At 42.0% G+C, this 22,302-nt stretch overlaps 2 protein-coding genes across 16 annotated transcripts in view; both read right to left on the reverse strand.

The window, feature by feature from the left end:
• Nucleotides 1–424: 424 nt before the first annotated feature.
• Nucleotides 425–11,008, reverse strand: PGD (phosphogluconate dehydrogenase). Its single transcript, XM_088536227.1, has 13 exons — nt 10,997–11,008; nt 10,467–10,542; nt 9,858–10,037; nt 9,655–9,720; nt 8,782–8,900; nt 7,372–7,441; nt 6,900–7,034; nt 6,002–6,191; nt 4,184–4,314; nt 3,207–3,340; nt 2,769–2,868; nt 1,063–1,185; nt 425–719 (listed from the first exon to the last, which is right to left on the reverse strand). The coding sequence occupies exons 1-13, from the start codon at nt 11,002–11,004 to the stop codon at nt 600–602; spliced, it is 1,452 nt and encodes a 483-aa protein (XP_088392353.1). The 5' UTR covers nt 11,005–11,008; the 3' UTR covers nt 425–599.
• A 2,423-nt stretch (nt 11,009–13,431) lies between these two features.
• The window catches only part of KIF1B (kinesin family member 1B), an 83,129-nt gene continuing 74,258 nt past the window's right edge, over nt 13,432–22,302 (reverse strand). For all 15 annotated transcript variants that reach the window (XM_088536146.1, XM_088536157.1, XM_088536149.1 and 12 more), the window contains 10 exons: nt 21,674–21,807; nt 21,113–21,174; nt 20,259–20,404; nt 19,627–19,866; nt 18,687–18,758; nt 17,905–18,026; nt 17,206–17,355; nt 16,669–16,861; nt 16,308–16,426; nt 13,432–16,058 (listed from right to left, as the gene is read on the reverse strand). In XM_088536146.1, coding sequence (XP_088392272.1) covers nt 16,016–16,058; nt 16,308–16,426; nt 16,669–16,861; nt 17,206–17,355; nt 17,905–18,026; nt 18,687–18,758; nt 19,627–19,866; nt 20,259–20,404; nt 21,113–21,174; nt 21,674–21,807 — 1,281 coding nt within the window. In that variant the 3' untranslated portion in view covers nt 13,432–16,015. The remainder of the gene's footprint in view (nt 16,059–16,307; nt 16,427–16,668; nt 16,862–17,205; nt 17,356–17,904; nt 18,027–18,686; nt 18,759–19,626; nt 19,867–20,258; nt 20,405–21,112; nt 21,175–21,673; nt 21,808–22,302) is intronic.

The raw sequence follows: 22,302 nt of genomic DNA on the forward strand, positions 1-22,302 counted from the left end.
GGTGACAGGAGTATCCCTCTTAAAGGATTTTTGCCCCCTAGATCTACATTCAAGTTTCTCTGCAATCCATCCCACCCTTCACCTTTTCATGGAAAACAAACAGATTTCATAGTGTGAAAGGGTGGGTGCAGGTGAGTACCCAGGAATTAAAACTTCAGGAACCAGGCTACTTCCTGGTACACATAAGTAGCAGCACAGCAAAGCCCTTTACCTCCCTGGAATCGTCTCTCGTGTTACTGTGCAGACTGTCACTCTCTCCACTCTAGCAGTTACTGAAATGCAGTTCCCTCTATCTTGGTCCCTATGAGCTTATGCACTATAATAAAATAAAAATATTATCAAATTAAAATGTATTCTATGTAATATCGCATAAAGACATTTTAGACAGTTTTGGCAAGCAGCAGGAGAAAGAAAAATATCTCAATACATTCATAAGGAAGTTTATTTAGCTTTTTTATATGATATATATGACATATGCCCACAAGTTAATACAAAAGTGCCCAGACGCAAGTTGGAATACAGTACATTAAAAAGTGGAGGGATCCTAGGAGGGGTATCTGAGATCTACAGTATCTTGGCTTCAACCGGAAATATTTCCATTAGACGTTGTAGGCGGAAGAGGACACATTTCCTCCATGACCCGTCCAGTTAGTATGGATAAATACACCTGGCTTTGACAATAATTCGTACGTGTGTGCACCAAAATAATCACGCTGAGCCTAGAATAAGAACACACACAGGAACACCAGTCACATACAAGCAATAGAACTTGTATCTATTGAGACTCAACTATATGAAAACTAGAAGATCTAGCTCCAATAACATAACATTCAAACTTATTCTTTATCTATTAGCAAAAAAAAAATGCAATGAAACATTTATTAATATCTAGTTATTATGAGGATCAATAAAAATACTAAGTATACTAATTCTGCTAATTACTAATCTAAAAGACAAGTACTGACATATACCCAAAGATCTAGGATCGAAATGCTCAAAAAAACCCCCAAATCCTCAGTATCATTACCCTTAGCTCACAAAAGATCTACTACAGACACCCACCTGAATCAGGTTAGCTGGTAGCACTTCATGTCTATATCCATCATAAAAAGAAAGTGCTGTTGTGAAGCAGGGCATAGGGATTCCAATCTGGACTCCCGTACTGATTACACGTCGCCAGGAGTCCTGGAAGAGAGAAAAAGTGGAAACTAATCACAGTTGTCTCAAAGTCATGTGCAGGCATATAGACAATTCTGTCCTGAAAGCAGATGCTCCTCCACATTGTATAAGATCTAATGGCCAAGTCTGAGCCAATGCATAGCAGTAGGTGCCTAATTTTACACAGAAAAGATTGATTCAAAGTAATGGCCAGTAAGACAGAACTGGCAAACAGGACAAGGTACAGACATACACTTCACACACAATTAAACCACGACCTCAGGCAATGATCTTTCACATAAGCATCAGCAATGCATCCCAAAAATAAGAACTGTGAGAACACAGTGGAGAGGATACTAAACAAACAGTGAGGTGTTTTCAGTACATCTAATCAAGCACAGCACAAAGGCCGCTCAAAGGCATAAGAGGTCAGCACATTACTTCAGACAGACACGTGGATAATCCTCATTTCAGTTTCACATCTGATTTAGTAATTTGCATGGAGCATTCAGTTTCAGTAAAAAGAATTATTAACACTAAAAAATGTCTTGTCAGCCAGATAATCTGTTTTTGGTTCTGCCTGTCCTCTGCTGCTCAAATCAGGACACTATTTGGACAGACCTAGTCTAGAATGGGGGTTCTGGGACACTGTTAGTTTGAGGCTACTACAAACAACAGTAACAAAGCAGAGTTTTATTTCCGTGCTACTGAAATCCAAGTACTTATTTGGCACAAGACCGGTACAGTCTACCTTTTCACACACACTTGACAGATTTTCCTGACATCACATTTCCTCTAAATTGCTATACTCTTACATAAAAATAGTAAAATGAAAACCTTTAAGTCTCTAATGATAGCTCTGATGGTATCAAAGAGAAGCAACATGACATGGCACATACTGTATTATCTTGCCCATGCATTACTCTTAGATTGACATCACAAATAAACCTTGTAACTTTGTACAAGGCACACCAGTTACATCTGAGATGTAAGAACAAATTAAGAGAATAATTTCTTTTTCATAAAGCATTATCCTCTCCAAGTCATAATTCCAGCAAGATTTCAGTTCAGAGCTTGAAGCGCCTGAATGCTGATTTATAAGATAGCGCTTCAGAGATGAAAAACTTTTCTTTATTTAGAACTAATATTCTCCAACTTTCTGATGAAACACTGGCAATTGGAATTTGTAGGCACTTTTTCAATGACCGATCACTAACCCTGGCATTAGCAAAGTTCTACTTTGGACCTCAGTATATCTTATCTCACTACAGTAACTTCCTTGTGCAATTTCAGCTACCTCCAACTATATGGTTTCTTTGCTATTCTGATCATGCCAGACTGATATATTCTATTCCACAAGGATACATTTAAGCCACGATTAATTCCCATGTATTATGTGTGTATGGATACACTACAAAGCCTCAAAGAGCTTAAGGATTAGAGATCTTTGGGATTAAGGAGGCTGTATATATAGATTTCAAAGATGTTCTCTCTGCCTTTTCATTCTTCAGTCTAAATATATACATGATGGGAACTTCTGGGAAAGAAGCTGAAGGAGTCCAGACTGTAAACTATTTTTTCTTAATGGTTTTCCTTTGTTGGAAACTCACCTGGCAGTTTTCAACAGCTGTCTTAAAGAAATCATCCAACAGCAAATTCTGGAGCTCAGGGTTTCGATCAAAAGCATCTTTGATTTTTCCCAGGAACACACTAGACAGAACAAATACAAACCAGGAATTAGATCTCATAGCTTTAAACAGTGGACCAGAATCAAAAAATGACAGTGCCAAGATTTGACTCAGCCAGACTCAAATTCCAAACACCAGAAAAAAAGAAAACAAAACAAAAACAAAAGAAAATCTGCTAAGCCATCAAGAAATTAGCTTCATTGGTAATCTTCAGTGCTCACTACAGAAACAGTCTCTCAGTGTCTTTTCAGGTGATTAACTCCAAGGATTTTCCAAGAAAATTTTTAGGCTTGTCAGTCTAACACTACATAAACTAAATTACCTCTTCTTCTCCCCATCAGCACCCTTGGTCCCAGTTACCTTCTAATGATGCAGCCTCCCCTCCACATCAGTGCAATGCCACCATAATTGAGTGTCCATCCAAACTCTTTGGCTGCTTGTCTGAGCAGCATGAAACCTTGAGCATATGAGATAATCTTGGAAGCATACAGGGCCTAGAAAAATAAATTCAAATTTAGTAAAGGTCCACAAAGGTGAATGAGAAGTTTGCATGCTCTGCTTAGCGTGTATCTTAGCAGGATTTAGTTTAGTAGCCATTTTCCACGTCTTTGGTCAAAAATCACTTAAAGGATGATACTTTCTTTATCTGCAACCTTGGCATATCAAGATCAATACAAGATAGATTTCTCTCTCCTGAAAATCGGATGGGTAAACTTTAGAAGGGGAAAAATGTTCACACATTCTATCTTGTTTTAATAGGAATCCTAACTAACACCTAAATGCCGGTGAATAACCTAATCGAACTTGCTTTTAGTCAAAATTTGTTGACGTTGTAGTACTATCCTGTAAATGCACAAAGGGACTCAAAAAGACTATACTTTCACTCCCAGAGCCTTTTACTGGCAATTTCCCCCTCCCTCAACGTGCAAATGCTACATGAGGAGCTACACGTCCTTTCCAATTGTTGGAAAGTTTTGTCTCAGCCAATAGAGATCAAAATATATTATTTCAATGGCAGGAATATTGCAGGGGGAAAAAGCGAGCTGCTGTGCATGAATTACAATCTCTGCATCCCAGCTAGCTGTCAATGTCCACTGTGGGATTTGAATTCCTTCAGGATGTTCTCTTATCAGTAAAAGAATTGGTCACATTCTGCAGTGTGTGTCAGCACTGGATAATACACTTTGGTTTGGAGAAATGCAGGAAACAACTGTCATGAAAGGGAAATTCAAGAGTTGTTCAGATTTATGCCCTGCCAGAGTTTACAGCATCCAAAACCTGCTTTGATCTCTACAAGTCTAATAGAGCACTGCAGCAGGCAGGGCACTATGACTCACCTTGCGTATGTCCTCCAGAAAGGCCTTTTTGTTCCCACTGAACTGAGTCACTTTAGGCCCATGCAACAGCTTACTGGCCTGTATTCTCTCATCCTTGAGGGAAGACAGGCACCGTGCAAACACGGCTTCACCTGCAAGTAGTATAGAAAAGGGCAGACAGTTAGGAAGGCCAATATGGCTGTCAAAGTCTATCTAAGATGCTTGCGCTTATGCACATAGTGAGAGAGCCACTGAGTGATAAACAGCTCATAGCTAAACAGATTCTCAGGGGAAAAAAAAAGGTGTATAAACAAATAACTTCAGAAACACTACCAAGGGACCAAACTGCCAGCCAGTATAAGTGTTGACTGATACAGTTTTCAACTGAAAACAAAACAAAAACAAAAGAAACGAGACATCCACAATTTATCCTTAGAAATCTTCACCTGCTTTAGCTTTAAGAAGCTATTTTGATCTTTCTCCCCATCTATAAAATAGTGTTGTACTGCAGCCTAGGGGCAGACAAGGACTGAAGATTTCATTAACTCCTGAACCATGCTTCTGAAGATAAAAAGCAGTTGCATAAATGCCAACTCACATTGAGCAGATGTGCTTTAAAATGAACATGTGCATTGTGAACTATCAAAAGAAAAAAAAGAAAAAAAATTTTTTGAAGGAATCATGTTTTCACAGTAATTTAATCAGAACTGGTTTCTCCTCTCTATTTCTGCAAAACATCCTTCTGCACTGGGGAAAAGAAGGGAAGGTGTGGGAGGGAACCAGGAAGGAACAGGGGCAGTATGACTGCTGTGACAGGGAGAAGTCTGCAAGTCATGCTTGTGCAATAGCACCACACACAGAGAGTAACTGCCCTAAGAAGGGCCGTGCTTGCACAAGGACTGTTGCACATATTTCCCTATCAATTCATCATTACCTAACAGTGCTACCTGGTACTGCAGAGGACTAATCAGGGAGTGCCTTCTCCACCCTTAATCTTTGGAAGAGCCCCAAGCAAGGGAATATTAACAGTGTAAGTGAGAAACCTCCCCCCCAACAACAACAACAACAAAAAAAAAACTAGAAGGAAAAGAAGATAGCTATGGTAGAATACTAAAATCATTTAGAGAAGAACTTGTTTTGTAAAAATCTGCTGTTGCAATGATGCCACATTTCTCTGATAGCTATCACTGCAGTTACCCTCTGAAGCTACTGAATATAGTTTATCTTATCTTTTAATACAACAGGGCTTGACCAACTAGACAAGGGAAAAAAAGAAGTAAAATCAAGAAAAATAAAGCCAATCTGAGAGCAGAAACTCTTGAACCATTTTGTTTACCCAAAGGTAAAGTCTGTGTTGGACCTGGAGTAGGAGGAAGACAGAAACAGGAGAAGAATTAAATACTTAAGCAGGTGTCTGAAAAATTCTTATGCCTTCAGAAAAGGTTATAGACATATGAAGTGGTGCCCAAGCAACAGGACTTACTTTATTCTTTTAAAAGCATTTTCTCAAGGATATAGTGGGATTTGGATGAGGAGATAAGGTAGAAGATTACTGAGAGGCATGTTACCTTTTATCATGATACTTTTCTTACATTCACCTGGTACAAATCATCATCAGAACTGGGAAGATACCGTGGACAAACACATGAAGAGAGCCCACAATTGAGGAACAAGGTAAAAACAAATCTGGAGGAGGAAAACAGTAAGGGTTCTCAAGGTTGCTCTCTGGAGCAACCGTGTGGGCTCATCTCTGGGATGATCAGGCTCATTTGTGTGACAAGGAGGAGGAAGGTAGGAAAGCAGGTAGGAAAGACAAGGCCAGATCAAAGAAGCATTTACCAATGAGTGTGACAGGAACTCCATACTCCAGGGCTGAAATGGCTGTCCACTTTCCTGTGCCTTTTTGGCCTGCACTGTCCTTGATCTTTGGGAGGAGGTAATTGCCATCAGCATCTCTGAATTTGAGAATATTGGCTGTGATTTCAATCAGGAAGGAATCCAGCTCTGTCTTATTCCATTCCTGAAATACCTGAAGTTGAAAAAGAAAGGAAATATACAAAGATATATATATATTTATATATACACACACACACACATTCATCTGTGTACTGATTTACTGATAGATATAGTAGCAGACAGAAGAGGATCATGCTGCATTAGCTAATAGGTCTTGGTACCCTGCCACATCTACCAATGATTTCAGCATCGCTGGAAGAGCATTGCTCAGAAGCCCTGACCTGGAAGGAGCACATCCCAGACTCAACTGCAAAGTACCCACCTCCAAAGAGAGGCAGAGGCCTTGGTTATCCTGTTGCTTATCACCTTAGGCCTTGAAGATTGGAAGGATTACTATCATTTCACGTAATTCTAAGAAACATCACTTATCAACTTGCTTCAACCAAGTCTTTGCAAGAATTACCTGCTTGATTATAATGCTCAATCTTTTATTAGCTTTTTTTAGGGAAAGTCAATTCATATTCCTACACAAGAAGTTGCTCCCCGGAAAAAAAACAACTGCAGAATTAAGATTTCAACAACCTCTATCAACATTTAGGTGTAAGTGCTTGAAGCTTCCTACCTCATTTTAAGCTCATGAATACTGTGCACCTGACCCTAGCCAAAAGCATAGCAGACAAATTTACTTCATGCACATAGCCCACCTTCTACACAAGCCCAGTCACCTCCATCACGCTGCAGGCAGCCACCACGGCTCAGAAAGACATAAAAAACAGATCACCTTTGACATCTCGTCATGATCCATGCCCACCACGTCCTTCATGAGGTGGTACGCCTCACAGATCAGCTGCATGTCTCCATACTCAATCCCGTTGTGCACCATCTTCACAAAGTGACCAGCCCCCTCATCTCCTACCTGTTGGGAAACATCAAAAAAAGCCATCAGCAACACTGCTGCCACCACTACCAATGGTGCCTGCCTATAGCTTTTATTTCCGTCCAAGAACGCTTTATTAGCCCAGTGCTAACTGAAAACACCATCTCTAATCACAGATCCACTTAGCTTCCACCATCCACTCTAACTTCATCCTTCCCTTGTACTGCAAAAGTTATCAGAGATGGTAAATCTGAACTGAATGCAGCCAGCCAGAAAATCAACCCACCAATGTGGCTGGTCTTGTTAAGGTCAGTAACCAAGCTACTTAAGCATCGACCTAACCACAAGCAAAAGTCAGTATCAAATCAATATTTACCCAGTCACAACAAGGTTCCCCACTTCCCACTTTAGCAGCAATGCTTTGAAATATTGTCTTGATGTGGGGCCTGTGGGGAGAAATGGTACAGCTCAGCAGGGCGGCAAAGGACACAAACACAGCAAAAAAAAATCATCACTGAGATGGGGTGAGGTGCTGACTGCAGCAATATCCATTAAAAAGTACGGTTCTCCCACAGTTAAACACTGTTTGCAAGAAACTGGGACAGCCATGTCATATTCTTACAGCACAGTGCAGACAAGCAAGAGGTAGCTAAAGTTGTCTAAATATTATCATCTTTTTACAGACAGGAAAATCAGGGCACGTTATGATAGAGGTTCACATTCAGAAAAGATCGGAGTCAGAGCTGAAGCAAAACCCTGCTCAGTTCTGTAACTACAAGAAAACACCAGGCTGATCTGGAGGAGGAGAGGGAGGGAAGGAACTCTATGAATGCAAGACATGATATAGTTATTTGCATTATTGCAGTAATTTAGAAGCTTTAGCAATTGCTAAACTCCTTCCTGCATAGTAAGTTGCTAAGCCAACAGGACAGCAATACAGAATGCCAAGTCTGGAATAAGTAAAAGCTACCCTAGGAAAAGAGCATGGGTAAAGCACAGGCTGCAGGTGCAGTGAAAGCAGGAGATAAAAGTTCACACAAGGGCAGCGAATAGAAGCCGTCTTCATGGAGCATTAAGGCAAAAAGAAGATGAGACACTGTAGAGATTGTGAGAGTTGTTGCCAGCTTTGCACCATCAAGTGCGAAGAGGCTGATTTCACGATGAAAGCCTGATGCAAACCGACAGGGACTTAATGTTTCTAAAGCACAGGTAAGGCCTGGGGAAAAACACTTATTTCTGCATTTACACAGAGAATGGGCAATCAGGAATAAAGTCTCATATGAAAATAGATGTACTTTTTCAGTAGCACAGGTACAAAAATGCAGAACAGCAAGACAGAGACAACCGCAAAAACACGTGTGTGTTCAATAGCCAGAGCCTCCTTTGATATGCATGTCACTGCAGGGATATCTGTGGCTGCCTGCTTTATGGCTAATAACTTTCACTGGATCCCAGAGGAAAAACAAATCAAGAAATAAAATATTTTGATTTAAGCAAAATCCTTTCTTTTTCTGCACACTTCTGCCTTTAGATTTCTGCAGGCACTATTTTTGCTAGTATATTCCTGGATGAGAAAACTGAGTAAGCTTTGTCCACCATGAAAATCTAGCACTGGCTTGAGACCTCAACAAGGTTGAGAAATCTTGAGCCTTGAGGAAGTAAGATAGTGACATATTGTGTTCTTTCCACACCCATGCCCTTCCTCCCCCTCTCTTCCAGCTCTCAACACTAACAGGAGACTATTGTTGCAAATCAGACTGAAAAAGGAACACTAACTCAGGCTTACCAGGCTTCTTTGGCTCCTCCTGGCATGAGGGAAGGCCCATATCTTGCACCCTCCTCTCCACCACTAACACCACTTCCAACAAACAAGATGCCCTTTTCCTTCAGTTCCTTACAGCGCCTCTGAAAAGGAAGAGCAGAGTAACATTTTATAAATATGTTTTTTAATGCCAGAACCAGGTCTTAATTTAACACTTAACATTAGGTTTTTAGTTCTGCTTTGCAATGGCAATAGAAAATCTTGGAGAAAGTTTGTACATGCAGCAATGTGAACATTATGAAACTTCCTCCTGCTTTGACATAGCCCCTTGCAAAAGAGATGCAGCGAGAGAACAAAGTGCTTGCAAGCACCAGACAGAAGAGCACAGCGTTGAGGCTGAAAAAGGCTCAGAATTTACTGTCAGGTAATACAAGCAAGGCACAAGGATGCAAGGGAGGCAGATTAGGTCCAAGGCAAAGTTTTATTTCAGTGGATTATCCCATGGTCATGTATGAACAAGATAAAAAAGCATATGAAATATTGTGCATACCACTTAGAAACCTAAATTCTACCCTTCTTATTAGGTAAGATCAATTCTACAAGTAGCTGAAGATTTTCAAAACTCCCTGAAACAAGAATTTTAAAGATAATCTTTAAATTCTATGAGTAAAAGCAACTTCAACTATCAGAACAATTCCTATTATAAGGATACTTATGGAACAGTCCTTAACTACTCTTGGTTGATATAGTTTTGCAGGGATAATTCAGTTTGGCTTTCTCTGAACAGAGGAGAGAGATCTCATTAGGGGAATGTTCTGGTGGTCAGAGGAGAAAAATATCATGGGAGGGGAAGATCCTTATTCATGCACATTTGACATAAAACAGTATAAGGCTTACTGTGGTATCCCTGTATTCAGAATTCCCTCCATCAATGATGATATCTCCAGTCTCCAACAATGGCACCTACCAAAAAATCCATCAGCATTTTAGTCTCATCCGTGTGTTCAAAAATTCACTAGTGACAAACAATTGAGATCTTCCAGAGCAAAATTCGCCCAGAGTCAGTGAAAAGTTACAAGTAGAGAGAACATCAGCCTCACCAGTTTATTGATGAAGTCGTCCACTGCACTTCCAGCCTTCACCAGCAAGATGATGCGACGGGGCTTCTTTAGCTTAGAGACCATCTCCTCCAGGCTGTGAGCACCAATCACTTTGGTTCCCTTGGCCTCATTGGCCAGAAAGTCATCCACTTTGGAAACGGTCCTGTTAAAAGCACAAACCTAGGGGAGCAAGAGATGATGTTAATAGAAGCTGCCCACAGAACTGTTGCTTTAGCTCAGACTAGGAATTACAAGAGCAAGGTTCAACATCACACAGCCTCCTATATCCTCCTTCTCTAAAGACAAAGGGCAGGGACAAAACTGCAGCTTTCTGCGTGTCTTTGCAAGTGCAGCTAAAAGCTAAGCTCCAAGCAAACTTGAGGGAAAAATTATGCTAATACATAACTAATACATCAAGCAGGTGGTTAAGCACAGGCATGCCATGCCTCTTTTCTCTGTAACTCAGGACAAATAGCAGAGCACACAATTACTGGGAGGAAACACCATGCACTAGACCAACACAAGGGAAAGAAGAACCCAAAGCACCCAGCTCTGCTCCCAGGCATAGTGAATCAGCCCTTCTAAGCAAGGCTTTTTTTTTCCACTTACCACAAAGCCGTGGTCGTTCATGTTCAGAATCAGGTTTTGACCCATCACGGCCAGTCCGATCAAAGCAATGTCAGCTCTGGGAAGCGGAAGCACAAGAAGGGCAGGCAGCAGGCGTTAGCGGCGAGGCGGCACCAGCCCCGGCCGCACCAGGGGCTGCCGGGCTCCCCCTTCCTCGCAAGGGCCGCAGCCTGGGCGGGAGGTCCCGGGGGGTCCGTCAGCCCAGAAGGGGACCGGGACCCAGCGCGGGTTAAGGGCTCTCGAGCCACCGCCGTTCCCCCAAGCATGAAGGCAAAACTGGAGGAGTAGGAAAGGAGGCAGCGAGCCCCGCTTCGCTGCGGGCGACCTGCCTGGGCTGGGCCGGGCGGGACTCGGCTCCCCGCCGGGCCGTCACCTCACGCGCCCCCGCCCCGCTAACGGTCGCTAACGGCTCTTCCGTCAGGCAGCAACTCCCCCCCCCCCCAAGCCGCTCCCCTCGCGACGGCACCGAGGTCCCGCCGGCGCTGGGGGCGGCGCCGCCACCCCGTACTCACTGGGCCATGGCGGCGGCGCGGGGAGGCGATGGCGGCGGCGGAGGGAGGGCGATGGCGGCGGCGGAGGGAGGGCGATGGCGGCGCCTCTTGTGCCCTCGGCCGCGGCGCCCGCCCGGCCCTCACGCGCGCGGGGCGGGGCGGCGCGCGGCGCCCATTGGCTCTCCGGCGGAGCCCCGCCCCCTGCCCCTGGGCCGATGGGTGCCCCTCCCTCTCTTAAAGGGGCAGCTACCGAAACCACCCGCCACCGAGAAGCAGCAGGGAGGAGAAGGGCTCCCAATCCCCAGAAAGCGCCCGCGAGCTCCCGGGATTGTTACGGGCGAGTTTGAGACCACGGAATTGGGGCAAAACCCTGGCCTTTAGGGCCTGCTCAAGGAGCACACGGGAGCGCAGCCGGTGCACTGGTTGTACCTTTATTGTTCACCTCGTCACTAACAGGTCGGTGGTGCAAGGTTACCATACACGGTTAGATAATGTCTGCACACCTAAGGCTATACAGCAATGGATCCGAATTAGTACAAATACATGAACTATATTTACATTTGTATACTCAAGCTCCAAACATCAGATATATTTACAAAATAAAATATGAAAATGAAATCGGAAATTAATGTACAGTGTTGCTGATGCACTCCTTCGCTGGGATGAAATCAGTTTGCAAAGAGATTTGTTCAAGAAGGCCACTTATACAGCGTATACCTTGTATACCTTGTGTACAGAGATGCTGAATGGAGGAATGGGGACCAAAACCAAAAAGAAACGTATGTAGTTCAGTGCAACAGCATGTCTAATGTCCAAAGTGGAGAACATCAATAACTGCACGTGAAGGGTGAATAAGCGAAGTGTAAAATTAAGGGCTGACCCTGGGGAGCGCCGATCATCCAAGATTCCTTCTGCTTCCACTCCTTGGTCTCAGCGTGAGCAAGAGGTAGTTCAGTACTGCTCAGGATCAGGCCACTAATTTGGCAACACGCCCTCAGTTTTCTGAATACACGGCGACTCGCATTAATTTAAAAACCGGCCCAATTGACACTGGACACAACCATCCGGTTAGTGTTGGACTAGTTTTGATTTCAAAGACTTAGAGCGCATAAATGGCCTTCTGAACAAAATATCTCAATCCTGTTCTTCGAACGGCTGATGCTTTTAACAAGGAAGCACAAAATTAACACATTCCCGCTACATACAGTACAGTTCAGACCACATATTGGGTTTTAAACCACAAAAGAGAGATGCAACGCACATGTTAGAGACCCATTTTAAAATACATTCAGCAAACCGTCCCAGAGCAGCATTAGTATCCTTCCTTTGAGCAGCAGGTTAAAAACTGCATCTTCAACAACGAAACGCCACCACAATACAAACACAAACTAAGGCTGTGTAAGAGTACCAGAAACATGTATATGCATAGGCAGTATTAGTTGATTGCAAAGTACCAATGGGTCCTACTCCAAGCTAATCCTTTTTCTAATATGTGCGATTAATTACAGATGTATAAATATACAATACATTACATAAACTTAAATCCCTGTAAATTAGATAACAAGCAGCAAAATGTAAAGTCTTTGCTTTGAAATACCTTGCTCTTTAGTCATAAAGACTGTTAGACACTGGCAGAACAAAACAAAACTTTCTCAGTGGTTTGGAAATACTATTCCCTTTCCTTCTGTGTTCCAGAATATAGGAGTTTTCTAATAAGCAAAAAAAAAAAAGTACTTAAAGTGCATTTCTAAAACACAGTATAGGAGGGTTAGTTTAAAGTATTTGGGAAGCTCCAGCACCAACACGACATGGCTTTCACAGGACCTTATTTTGTTTTTCCTTCTCTCCCACGAACAGCACAAAACCCAAAGCTGCAGCTCGCGCACTCCCGGGTCTCTGCAGGAGCAGCCAGGCGAGGTGGCCGCCGGTGCCTCTGCGCCGCGGGCTGGCTGGCCCACAGCTCCAGCCGGCGCCTGGGCCCTGAGAGCTGTCTGACTCCAGGAGCCCACGGGCACCCTGCAGGTGACCCAATGGGTTTTGAAATGTCAAGAGAAGGCAGCTTGGCACATATCTCCCTTCTTGATCCGTTTCAAAACTGAAATTTGTAAGCTTTTTTTGATCTAGTCAAACAAGTTAAGTGAGCTGAAATCCTCTTTTCTCTACCTCCCCCTCTCTCTCTTTCTCCAAGAAAACCTCAGCTGTTTGTCAGTTTTAAGGAGTAGGGAAATTGATGTCTCAAACCAAGCTTCAATAAGCGTTTACTTTAAGACCGTCTACTTTATATCAGACCTGAAAACAATAATGCCCATTTGAACTCCACGGGACAAGAATAGATTTTTGTCACAGATTAGGAGGCTATAAGAGATGTGGATGCTTAAAAATAGAATTTTGCCCTTAGGACAACCTGTATACATATACACATCAAGCCATCTGAAGCCGCTTGGAGTCCTTAGATATAAGGGTAGCATTTATGCAACACTGCTGTACATTTCAAGCTCTGTATAAAGTAAGCATCTGTCTCTTCCTGCTTTTAAAGGAAGATTCCCTTAATCATGTTTCTGTGCAATACCTGTATCCTCTTAGCTCATTTTCTGGCTTATCCAAAGCAAAGACTTAACAAACTAGTTTTGTTCTAGTTAAAACAATAAAAATAAAAAAACAAAAACACAAACATTCTCAGTGCATCACATAATGCCACCACCTGAATTGCTACCTCTCCTTTGCTTTCTTGAGACTGGTTTCACCTTCATTGCAAACAGCGGTGGTAGTAGCAACTCAGTGCTTAAAATCAGTTCATTCTTAATGCATCTTGAATTCTGCTTAGCTCCAGTTTGGGAGCTCTCTTTCAGCACCAAGAGTCCTATTTGCACGACACACTTGAAGTGCATATCGTCCACTACAAAGAAATGCCATCATCCTATTGAGTCACTCAGTTAAACAACATGCAGCCAGAGAAGAATTTGTTTTCCATATTATGCTCTTGGGTCCCCAGAACACTCCCTCACTCTGAGTTCCAGTTCTGGAGCAAGTCTGAGGATCACAGGAGACAGGATGAGTACATAGTTTAGCTGGAATACTATTTGGAAATATATAGAGATATACCCTAGCAAGGGTCTGACTCCATCTCCCTGTCCCTCTTCTAGCCATGCTTTTAGGAGGTACCATTAGGCACTGCACCTTACTGCAGAAGCAAAAAATCCATAAAGCTTAAAAAAAAAAAAAAAAGAAGCTTAACTTCTGACAGTCCCATACACAATTCCGGCAACAGGACATGGCATGACTTGGTGACAAGTGATCTGAATGAAAATAACCTTCCTGAGCTGGTGTCACAAAATGGTATTTTGCTAAGTGTGACTAACCGTGCAATGGAACAAACCCCTTCTGCTTCCACCCTGAGACAGGGGGCTTAGCATGAAATCCGTGCATGTTCCCCAGGATCACAGCTAGCCCTATTGGTGCCCAAGGCAAGTCAAGAGAGTGTAGCACAGTAGTCAAACAGTTAAAAACAACCCCAAAAATCCCAACCTCTCTGAAAACTCGCAAGATGAGTTTACTTGTCAGGAGGGAAGTCATTCTGCCTCCTTTTCTTGGGGCAAGGATCAAAGCTCAAGGAGAACTTGCATTGTAGGCCAAGAACCAACAGCAGCTGATCTCCAAAAGGCCAGTTATTGCAGCCCACTGACCAGGACTGGAGTCTGCCTGATCTGTCCTCCGGGAAGGACCATCTCTGAAGTTAAAAGTTAAGTAAGGGGTTTTAGCTAAGGTAAACTGCAGCAGGGAGATAGGAGATATTCAACAATTATTCCAGGGAGAAATGAAAGCTATTCTATAGATGCCTGGAGAATACTGCAAGTGCTAAGTTCAGAAATTATTTTCTAGAGAGAGATGCTTTGCCCATGAGCAGACTAGATGTCATCTGAATATTGCAGATAAGGGATGCATGCATAAAGCAGGTCTTTCAGAAAGATGCCGAATACACCGCTCAGAGCACTCTTCCAGGATGTGCCAATTAGAATTGAAAATCTCTTCCCAGGAGAGGGAAGTGAGAACTGTTGCTACAGGAACCCAAAAGCCAAAACTAAAAGCCGAAAAGGGAATTATTGCCCCCCCGTGGTGATCTCCTGAACACACTCTAGGAACAACAATGCTGGCTTTTTTCAGCTTAACACACCCCATCCACATAAAATATGAGGCTGAGCATCTTGAACTTTAGGGACTGTGTATTTTTCCTCACTTGAGCACAAGCTCTGCCTGCTCAGCCCAGTTCTCAGGCAGAGGAGTGCACATGTGCTCAGGGAGAGGCAGATCCAAGCACTGCTCATCTGCCCTCCACACCAAGAGTTCAAGGCAGATCATCACAGCCAGCCCCTCTTGCCTCGTTCCTCCACCTTTTCCGGGTCATGCCCTTGTGTGCTGGACCCTGGAAACTCAAACTTGCACCAGTCCCAAATCCAATCTGCCCAGATAGGTTTATCCAATATCAGCTTTCAACAGTATTTAATTAGGAGGCTGGATCCAGAAAGCCTGAGAGCTATTGCAGTTCCTGGCTGGGTAATGTCTACAGAAGGAATAATCTTCCCCTGGCATTAGAAGTTAGCCCTGAGGGAACCAGTGACTACTGCCAAATCATAAACTGAATGAAAAACCTACAGCATTTTAGACAGACAACACAGACAGTAGAATAGACACTGAAAGGTCAGTTAGAATGGGAAAACAACTGTTATAAGAAAAAAATATATTTTTTTTCTTTTTAGAGTCGTGCATAATAACTCAATCCTTTTTTTTCTTTTTTTTTTCTTTTTTTTTTTTTTTTTTTTTTGGCCACATGCTACTAGTAGGATTTCTCAGCACAAACGAAAAGAAAAAAGGTAGGATTAGAATAGCTAGAAAATGTGCTGAAAGAGTTGGGAAGGTAGGGAACATTAAGCCACAGGATCACATACGAGAGAAACTGTCAAGAATCACAAAGAGAAAATGAGAGGTAACACTTTATCTATCAGAAGGTGAGTTAAGGAGAACAGATGAGAACGTTACATGGACTCAGTACTTCATCTGGCCCGTGCGTCTCCGAGCCAATTTTGACCTGCACAAGAAAAAAGTAAAAAAAAAAAAAAAAAAAACTGTTGAATTCTGGAAAATAATTTTTCTTCCCTCCCCACAAATCAGCCCATTTTCTGTTCTGCTCTTCTGTACAAGTCATAATAATTTCCCACCTAGCTCACTCACCTTCTCGAATCCTTCAGAACCAGATTAACTCTGGGACTAGTTGCCCCCTCACTCATAACTGTCTCTAGGCTCTGTAGTATTTGTGTGCTCCAGAGCTGCCTCTTACCGTATCGTGCCAGCAAGAAGTGGGTTGAAGGCGTATAACCAGTCATTCATGTCTTTGTCATTGATGGCCTGGAGCAGGACCCCGCGGTGCTTTGTACACACACCAAAAGTGTTGGGTGTCTGAAATATCAGATACAATTTAAAATAACCAAATATACCAGCACAGAAGCTGAGGCTAAACCCTGATCAAATTCAGAGCCTTGCAGGCAGCATCATCAGAAGTCATGAGGTAAAGGGACATTTCTCTAAAATACCCATGTGTTTTCCTTAGACCAGAGATGACAGACAAGACAGTGTAAGTGCACGACCACCTGCAGTGCTATTCCTATTCCACCCATAACAAATAAGTGCTCTTTACTGACCTTTACCATTGCCTGCTGATCCTCACTGTACTCCACCTGAGCCGTGGATAAGTTTATGACTCCTCTTTCCACAGGATCTTTATCACTGTTGTAAATAAAAACATATGGACGGCGGACTACCACAAAATGCTTGGCCCAGGAGCTGGAGAGGGGTTCTTTGAAGTGCAGATATCCTTTCTTCGAGACTACAGAGCTGAAAAAAAAATTCTTCTAAGTAAGCCAACTACTGCTATTAGCTGCAAAACATTACACAAAGCTAGGGCCTTCATATGCACTGCCTATAACATTATAATAAAAAAGTTTTTCTACAAAAAGGTGAATTTTGTCTTCAAAAATTGAATGCAGGGCAGAAGTGCTTCAGAGTTTAAAGATAAACACAACTCCCATCAATCCTGCTGCCAGCTGCATCACCTACATCTGTATAATTCTGCTATCGCCTGTTTAGTTACTTTCCCTCACATGGGATAAGGACAATAAAAATCACAGAAAACCCTTGTGACAGCACATGGGAAAGCACAATCACAACAAGAAATTTACCCTGGTCTGATCTCCTCAATATCTGGAACAAGGTTTAGGAATTCATTCTTTCCAGCTCGGGCAATATAGGAAGTTTCTACTGCAGGAATGAGTTGAAACTGTTCCAATTCAGGACAGGGACTGGAGGCACGAGAATTTGCTTCTGGAGTCCTTTAAAAAAAAAAGTGGAGAGAAAAAAATCCCTTAAAGCAAGCAAATTGACAATGGAATTTAAAACACAGCTGCACCTTAGACATCTTACTAATTTCATCGTCTAATCCAGATCTTTTGCATGATATAAGGAGTCTTTTATACAATATCAAACAGTATTTCCATAAAAATCTGTAAAATAAAACTTGAAACTCTATTAAGGAGAAAATATTATCTGCTAGTATGTGGTTTCCTACTATTCCTCCCTTGTTTCCCTTGCTAAACATTGTGACATAGAGACATCATATTAGGGTTTGACATAGGACGCACTACAGTACTTCAAGATGCACTTTTCTCCTCACAGAATATTAAACACAGAAGACAGCTCAAAAGGTGGGAGAAGGAAAAATATGTATATATGCACAGTGACTGGAGAAGATAGCAAGGGGCAGTATACAGAACCATCTGAATTGTACAGGAAAGAAAGAGGAGGGAAAAGAAATCCAGGTAATGTAACATAGCTTTGTGAAGCTCTAAGAAATAATTTTCCTATTCACACCCAGTACTTACTTCTGATCAATTGAATTGCATCTTGAATCCACCAGAGAAGGACAGGTAGATGAAGGAGTGAGGGTAGCACTGCTGAAACTGGACACTGATGGGTCTCGCCCAATTGGAGAAATATCAGACAGCTACAAGGACAGACATATGCAAAACATTATAGAGGAGTTTCTTGTAGCTGGTGTTCAGTCCCAGTTAGAACAGGGCACTCAAGGCAAGCATGCTTAAGACTTAACAGAGAAGCATTTCCATCAGCCATTTTCCTCTTCAGTACTAAGATTTTGCATAAATCCCTGTCCGGGCTAATGAAAACAAAATGACACTCTTATAGACCCGGTTTGTTCATGTCCTACACTTCTGATTTGCACCCTGATTGCCTAAGTAGAATGTATTAGTTTACTTGTTTTGCTACAGAATGGTGTCTGTGTCTATAGTCACTATTCATGACTGATCTTTTGGATATTTTTTTCCCTTAAGCTTTTGCATAGGAAAAGTGAACAATCGGGTAATAAAAAGCACCTCCAGCCTGGTGATAAACTAAATGCCATGTTGTGGCCAGAGATCACCCTGTTTCCAATGCCTTCAACAGTTTTTGGAACCTGAACAGAACAGACAAGTTCTTCCAACAGACTGAACTTGAAGAAAATTAAGACAAAGTGTTTTGTCTGATAATAGCAACAACAGATTGCCCAAATTCAAACATATTTCTATTATATAGAGTAGGTAAGGAAGGACAAATGGTAGCTGTTACACGTTCAGCTGCTGAGGTCATGGAAGAAAAAAATCTTTACCTTACAATCACTGATGCTGTTGTACACTTGGTTAAATTCACGATTGAAAGTGTGAGTAAGAAGTTGCAGACACTGGGGGGAAAAAAAAAAACAAAACACACACACAGAAAATACAAGTTGACATTGAGATTTTCAGAGAAATTGGAACACATAAGAGACCATTTGCCAAAACACATTTGGCAGCTCACTAGAGAATAAGCGAACTCTGAACTACCACCGAAAAGTCCAGCAATATAGAATTCAAGACTAATAAAGCTAAAAGAAATAAGTTTTACACAGACACAGAACAAAAATTACGCTGGAAGTGACCTTTGGAGTCAGCAAGTTCCACCTTCTGCTGAAAGCAAGGCCAACCTGGTTGCCTTATTGAACTTTGAAAATCTCCAAGGATGGAAACTCTGCAGCATTTCCTGGCAACCTCTCCCAATATTTAACCTCCTCACTGTATCTCTTTGTCCTTTCATTTTGCACTTCTCAGAAGTTGATTGCCATCTTTACACCATGCTTGCCTTCTCCTCTCATGCCAACCCCTTGCTTTCCCAAAAGATGACTGCCATGTGATCCCTCCTTGACATTCTCTTTCCTTTTTGGTACAGAAATCCTGTTCCCCAGTTGCCTCAGCCTCACTACCTTCTATATACATACTGCAGTCCCTTCAGTCATCTAGGTGCTCCCCTCCTCCAGTTTAATCTCTCCTGTACGGGAAGACCCAGAACTGGGTACAGCTTCTGACATACGACCTCATGAATACAAAGAGGGGAATAAGCAATTCCCTTGATAAAATTTAGAAGTTGCACTTACAGAAGATCGAAGGAAAGGGAATAAGGTACAACCATAACAGCAGACACCTAATCATCTGCAGCAGTTAGCTGGAAGAAATTACAGCTACAGAGCATAAGAAAAATGAAACTCGTCCAACCACTCCTCTCATAGGTCCTACCTTGGTGGCCAGCTCTTTCTCCCGATCCACCAGGCTCTCTATATCAGCTGAGTCATAGCCACTGCTTTCACTGGGGGTGACAGCACTCTCAAAAGTGGTGGTGGAAATCTGGGAGGAAATGCTGGTGGAGGTGCTGAGGGTTCCACTGCTCAGACTGGGAGACAACGACTCACTCAGGGACTTGGGGATGCTGTCACCAAGTTTTTCACGGAGCAGAAGGAAATGTCGTGTTTTTTCCACCTGAAAAAAAAAAATCAACATAGCCTGACCTAGGGTCTTCCTTATTTTCACAGACACCAAAATCTTTGTGTTCTCTTAGGATTCATACAAGTAAAAGTTTGTTACTGTAAAATAAAAAAGGGCTTAAAATGGCCCTAAAAGTGAATCTGCATTTGTAGAATTCAGTGACATTCTGAGCTGAAGATTCTGTTCAGTGGTCAGCCATGCTCTTGTCTTCCCTATTGGAGAATTTATTTACATCTTGACTCTGAGAACAAACTTTCACTTGGAAACATGTTCAGTTTAAAAGATCACAGAGAAGGGTGCACTAATGACAATCTCCAAAGTACTGCTGTTTTTTTTTTTTTTTTTTTTTTTTTTTTTTTTTTACTTTTTTTTGTCTCTTCACTTACCTCATGCAGCAACTCCAATTTCTCCAGTTCCCACTGATGTTCTAGAATGAGGCTGTCACCGCGGGGTCTCCAGCCTGCCAGGTTCTCCTCTCCACGCACATAGGCCACAGAGGTATCTAGGACTTTCCTCCTTCTCCTCTGCATTCCTGAGCAGTCAAAAATAACAAAAGACATCAATAAAAAATTAACAACTAGCAACCTGCGAAGAACCTACATATCTGCTGTACAGCTGGAAATAAAGTAATTGTTTGATTAATGACAATCCTTTGCAAACCCAAGGAGGTTTAATTTGGTTCTGGTTTCTTACTTCATTACGCATTTTTCATTTACCTCCATATAATGGAAAATACTCCTGTTTAGTGTAAACCAAAATAAAAGCATCAGTTGCTAGGTCTTGGAGGAAGAAATGCACAGATAGTACGTGACTACACTCCTTCCAAGCTCCCACTGGATATGAGCAAAATCTAAAACCTGGTTCTCAGAAGTCTGAGAGAAATACCATTGCAAAACTAACTCCCAACTGTGTTAATTATGATTAGCAATGTATTATGCCCATTGAGTCTCTGGCCCAGGTACATGCTCAAGATACACTCTGATCAGAAAATGAAAATAAGTTGCCAGTGAATCCTTGGTCCACCAATGGTGAGCACAGATGGAGATCAAAAGTCAAAGCCTACATAATTTGTCATGGAATAGAAATGTTCCATTGCTCTTGTGAAACACAAAGTGCTTCTCATAGACAGAGAAGTATTTACTTCTTTCTACTCACAAAGCTTTCTTCAAAACTGCAGATGACAGCATGTCAGATTTCAAATCATCTGCACTTTAGTGTACATTTAGTGCACATTGCTTACCTGGACTTCCTGTGTCTGACATTTTGCATAAACTGAGTTCATAGATTCCAGTTACTCGATTGCTGTTCAAAGACACCAGAACAAAAAAAGAGTTATCTTCAGAAATAAAGTACATAAAGTAGAAATAAAATTCGTGATTCCCAAATTATAATTTTTAAGTATAACTGTTAGTCAGAAGTATATGTGCATTCTAATCTGGATATAAAATAATCAGAATAGACTGCAAGATCTCTAGAAATGGCATTTCCTGCCAACCTTTATTCTTCCCATTAGACTTGGAAAGCTGCTGCTAAAGTAATTTTCAAGTTAGGACCAGTATCCTCTATAGGCAGACTGGGAAATGGATCTCTCTTCCTATCTCTTAAGACAGGAGGCTGAAAAAGGGGCTGTCACTTGATAAACCATCAGTGTTTCAACAAAATAAATGTAAGCAAGAAAGTATGTTCAAAAACATACTAGGTAGACTTTCAAGGAAGAAGTACAGAAAGCCAAGTTATGTTTTCACCTCACCGAAAAGCATCTAGGGAAACATCTGGTACCAAAAAACACATCTAAACTTACGAATCTGGAGTTTTGGAATAGCCACTGCCAAAGAGATTGCGTAGCGATCGTGGCGGTGAGATCTTGGCATCTCGCGAGTAAAAGACCATACAAACATCCTTTGTTATAACAGCAGGCTGAATGCAGTGGTCAAGCTAGGAGAAAAATACAGTACTGAATGAGAGCCTGTAGACACCTGTGCCAAATTGTAAAGTTTCTCTCTTTCAGAGGGATAAACTTGGGAAAGCTGCTAGTGTTTGGGTTTTTGTGTTTGTCTGGAAGAGCACTGCTAAACTTCCTGATGCAATTTTCAGGCCAAATAGTCGTACAACAGAGGACAAAAGTGCCAACAGTTGCAGGCAAGGCCAAGAGCTATGCCAATGTTTGTAGCACTCGTACTATTTCCTCAGTCTTCACTCAAATACAAACTCAGACAAAAAGAGATACAGAAAGGTAAGGAAACACACTAGACTCGTCACACATTTCTCTCAAGACAGTAATACCTAACAATAATACTACAAGATACAAACTGTGAATATATTTTTACATCCTCTTCTCAGGAAATGAATGAAGACCTAGAATACACTTTCCCTGAGTTTAAGATTCAAAGATATTTAGACCAGCAGGTATTTTTCCAGAGTACACATTGC

Source organism: Tinamus guttatus, unplaced genomic scaffold, assembly GCF_059628265.1.
Source record: "Tinamus guttatus ecotype Peru unplaced genomic scaffold, ASM5962826v1 Tinamus_guttatus_pri_ptg000652l, whole genome shotgun sequence".
Lineage (NCBI taxonomy): Eukaryota > Metazoa > Chordata > Aves > Tinamiformes > Tinamidae > Tinamus > Tinamus guttatus.

What these genes read in the sequence shown, in the direction of transcription:
- PGD (XM_088536227.1), bottom strand. An exon ending in GGAGGAGCCAAAGAAGCCTG is followed by an intron (nt 7,442 to 8,781) that starts GTAAGCCTGAGT and finishes TTCTCCCCACAG; the next exon opens with GCCCCACATCAAGACAATAT. An exon ending in ATCATGACGAGATGTCAAAG is followed by an intron (nt 6,192 to 6,899) that starts GTGATCTGTTTT and finishes TTTCAACTTCAG; the next exon opens with GTATTTCAGGAATGGAATAA.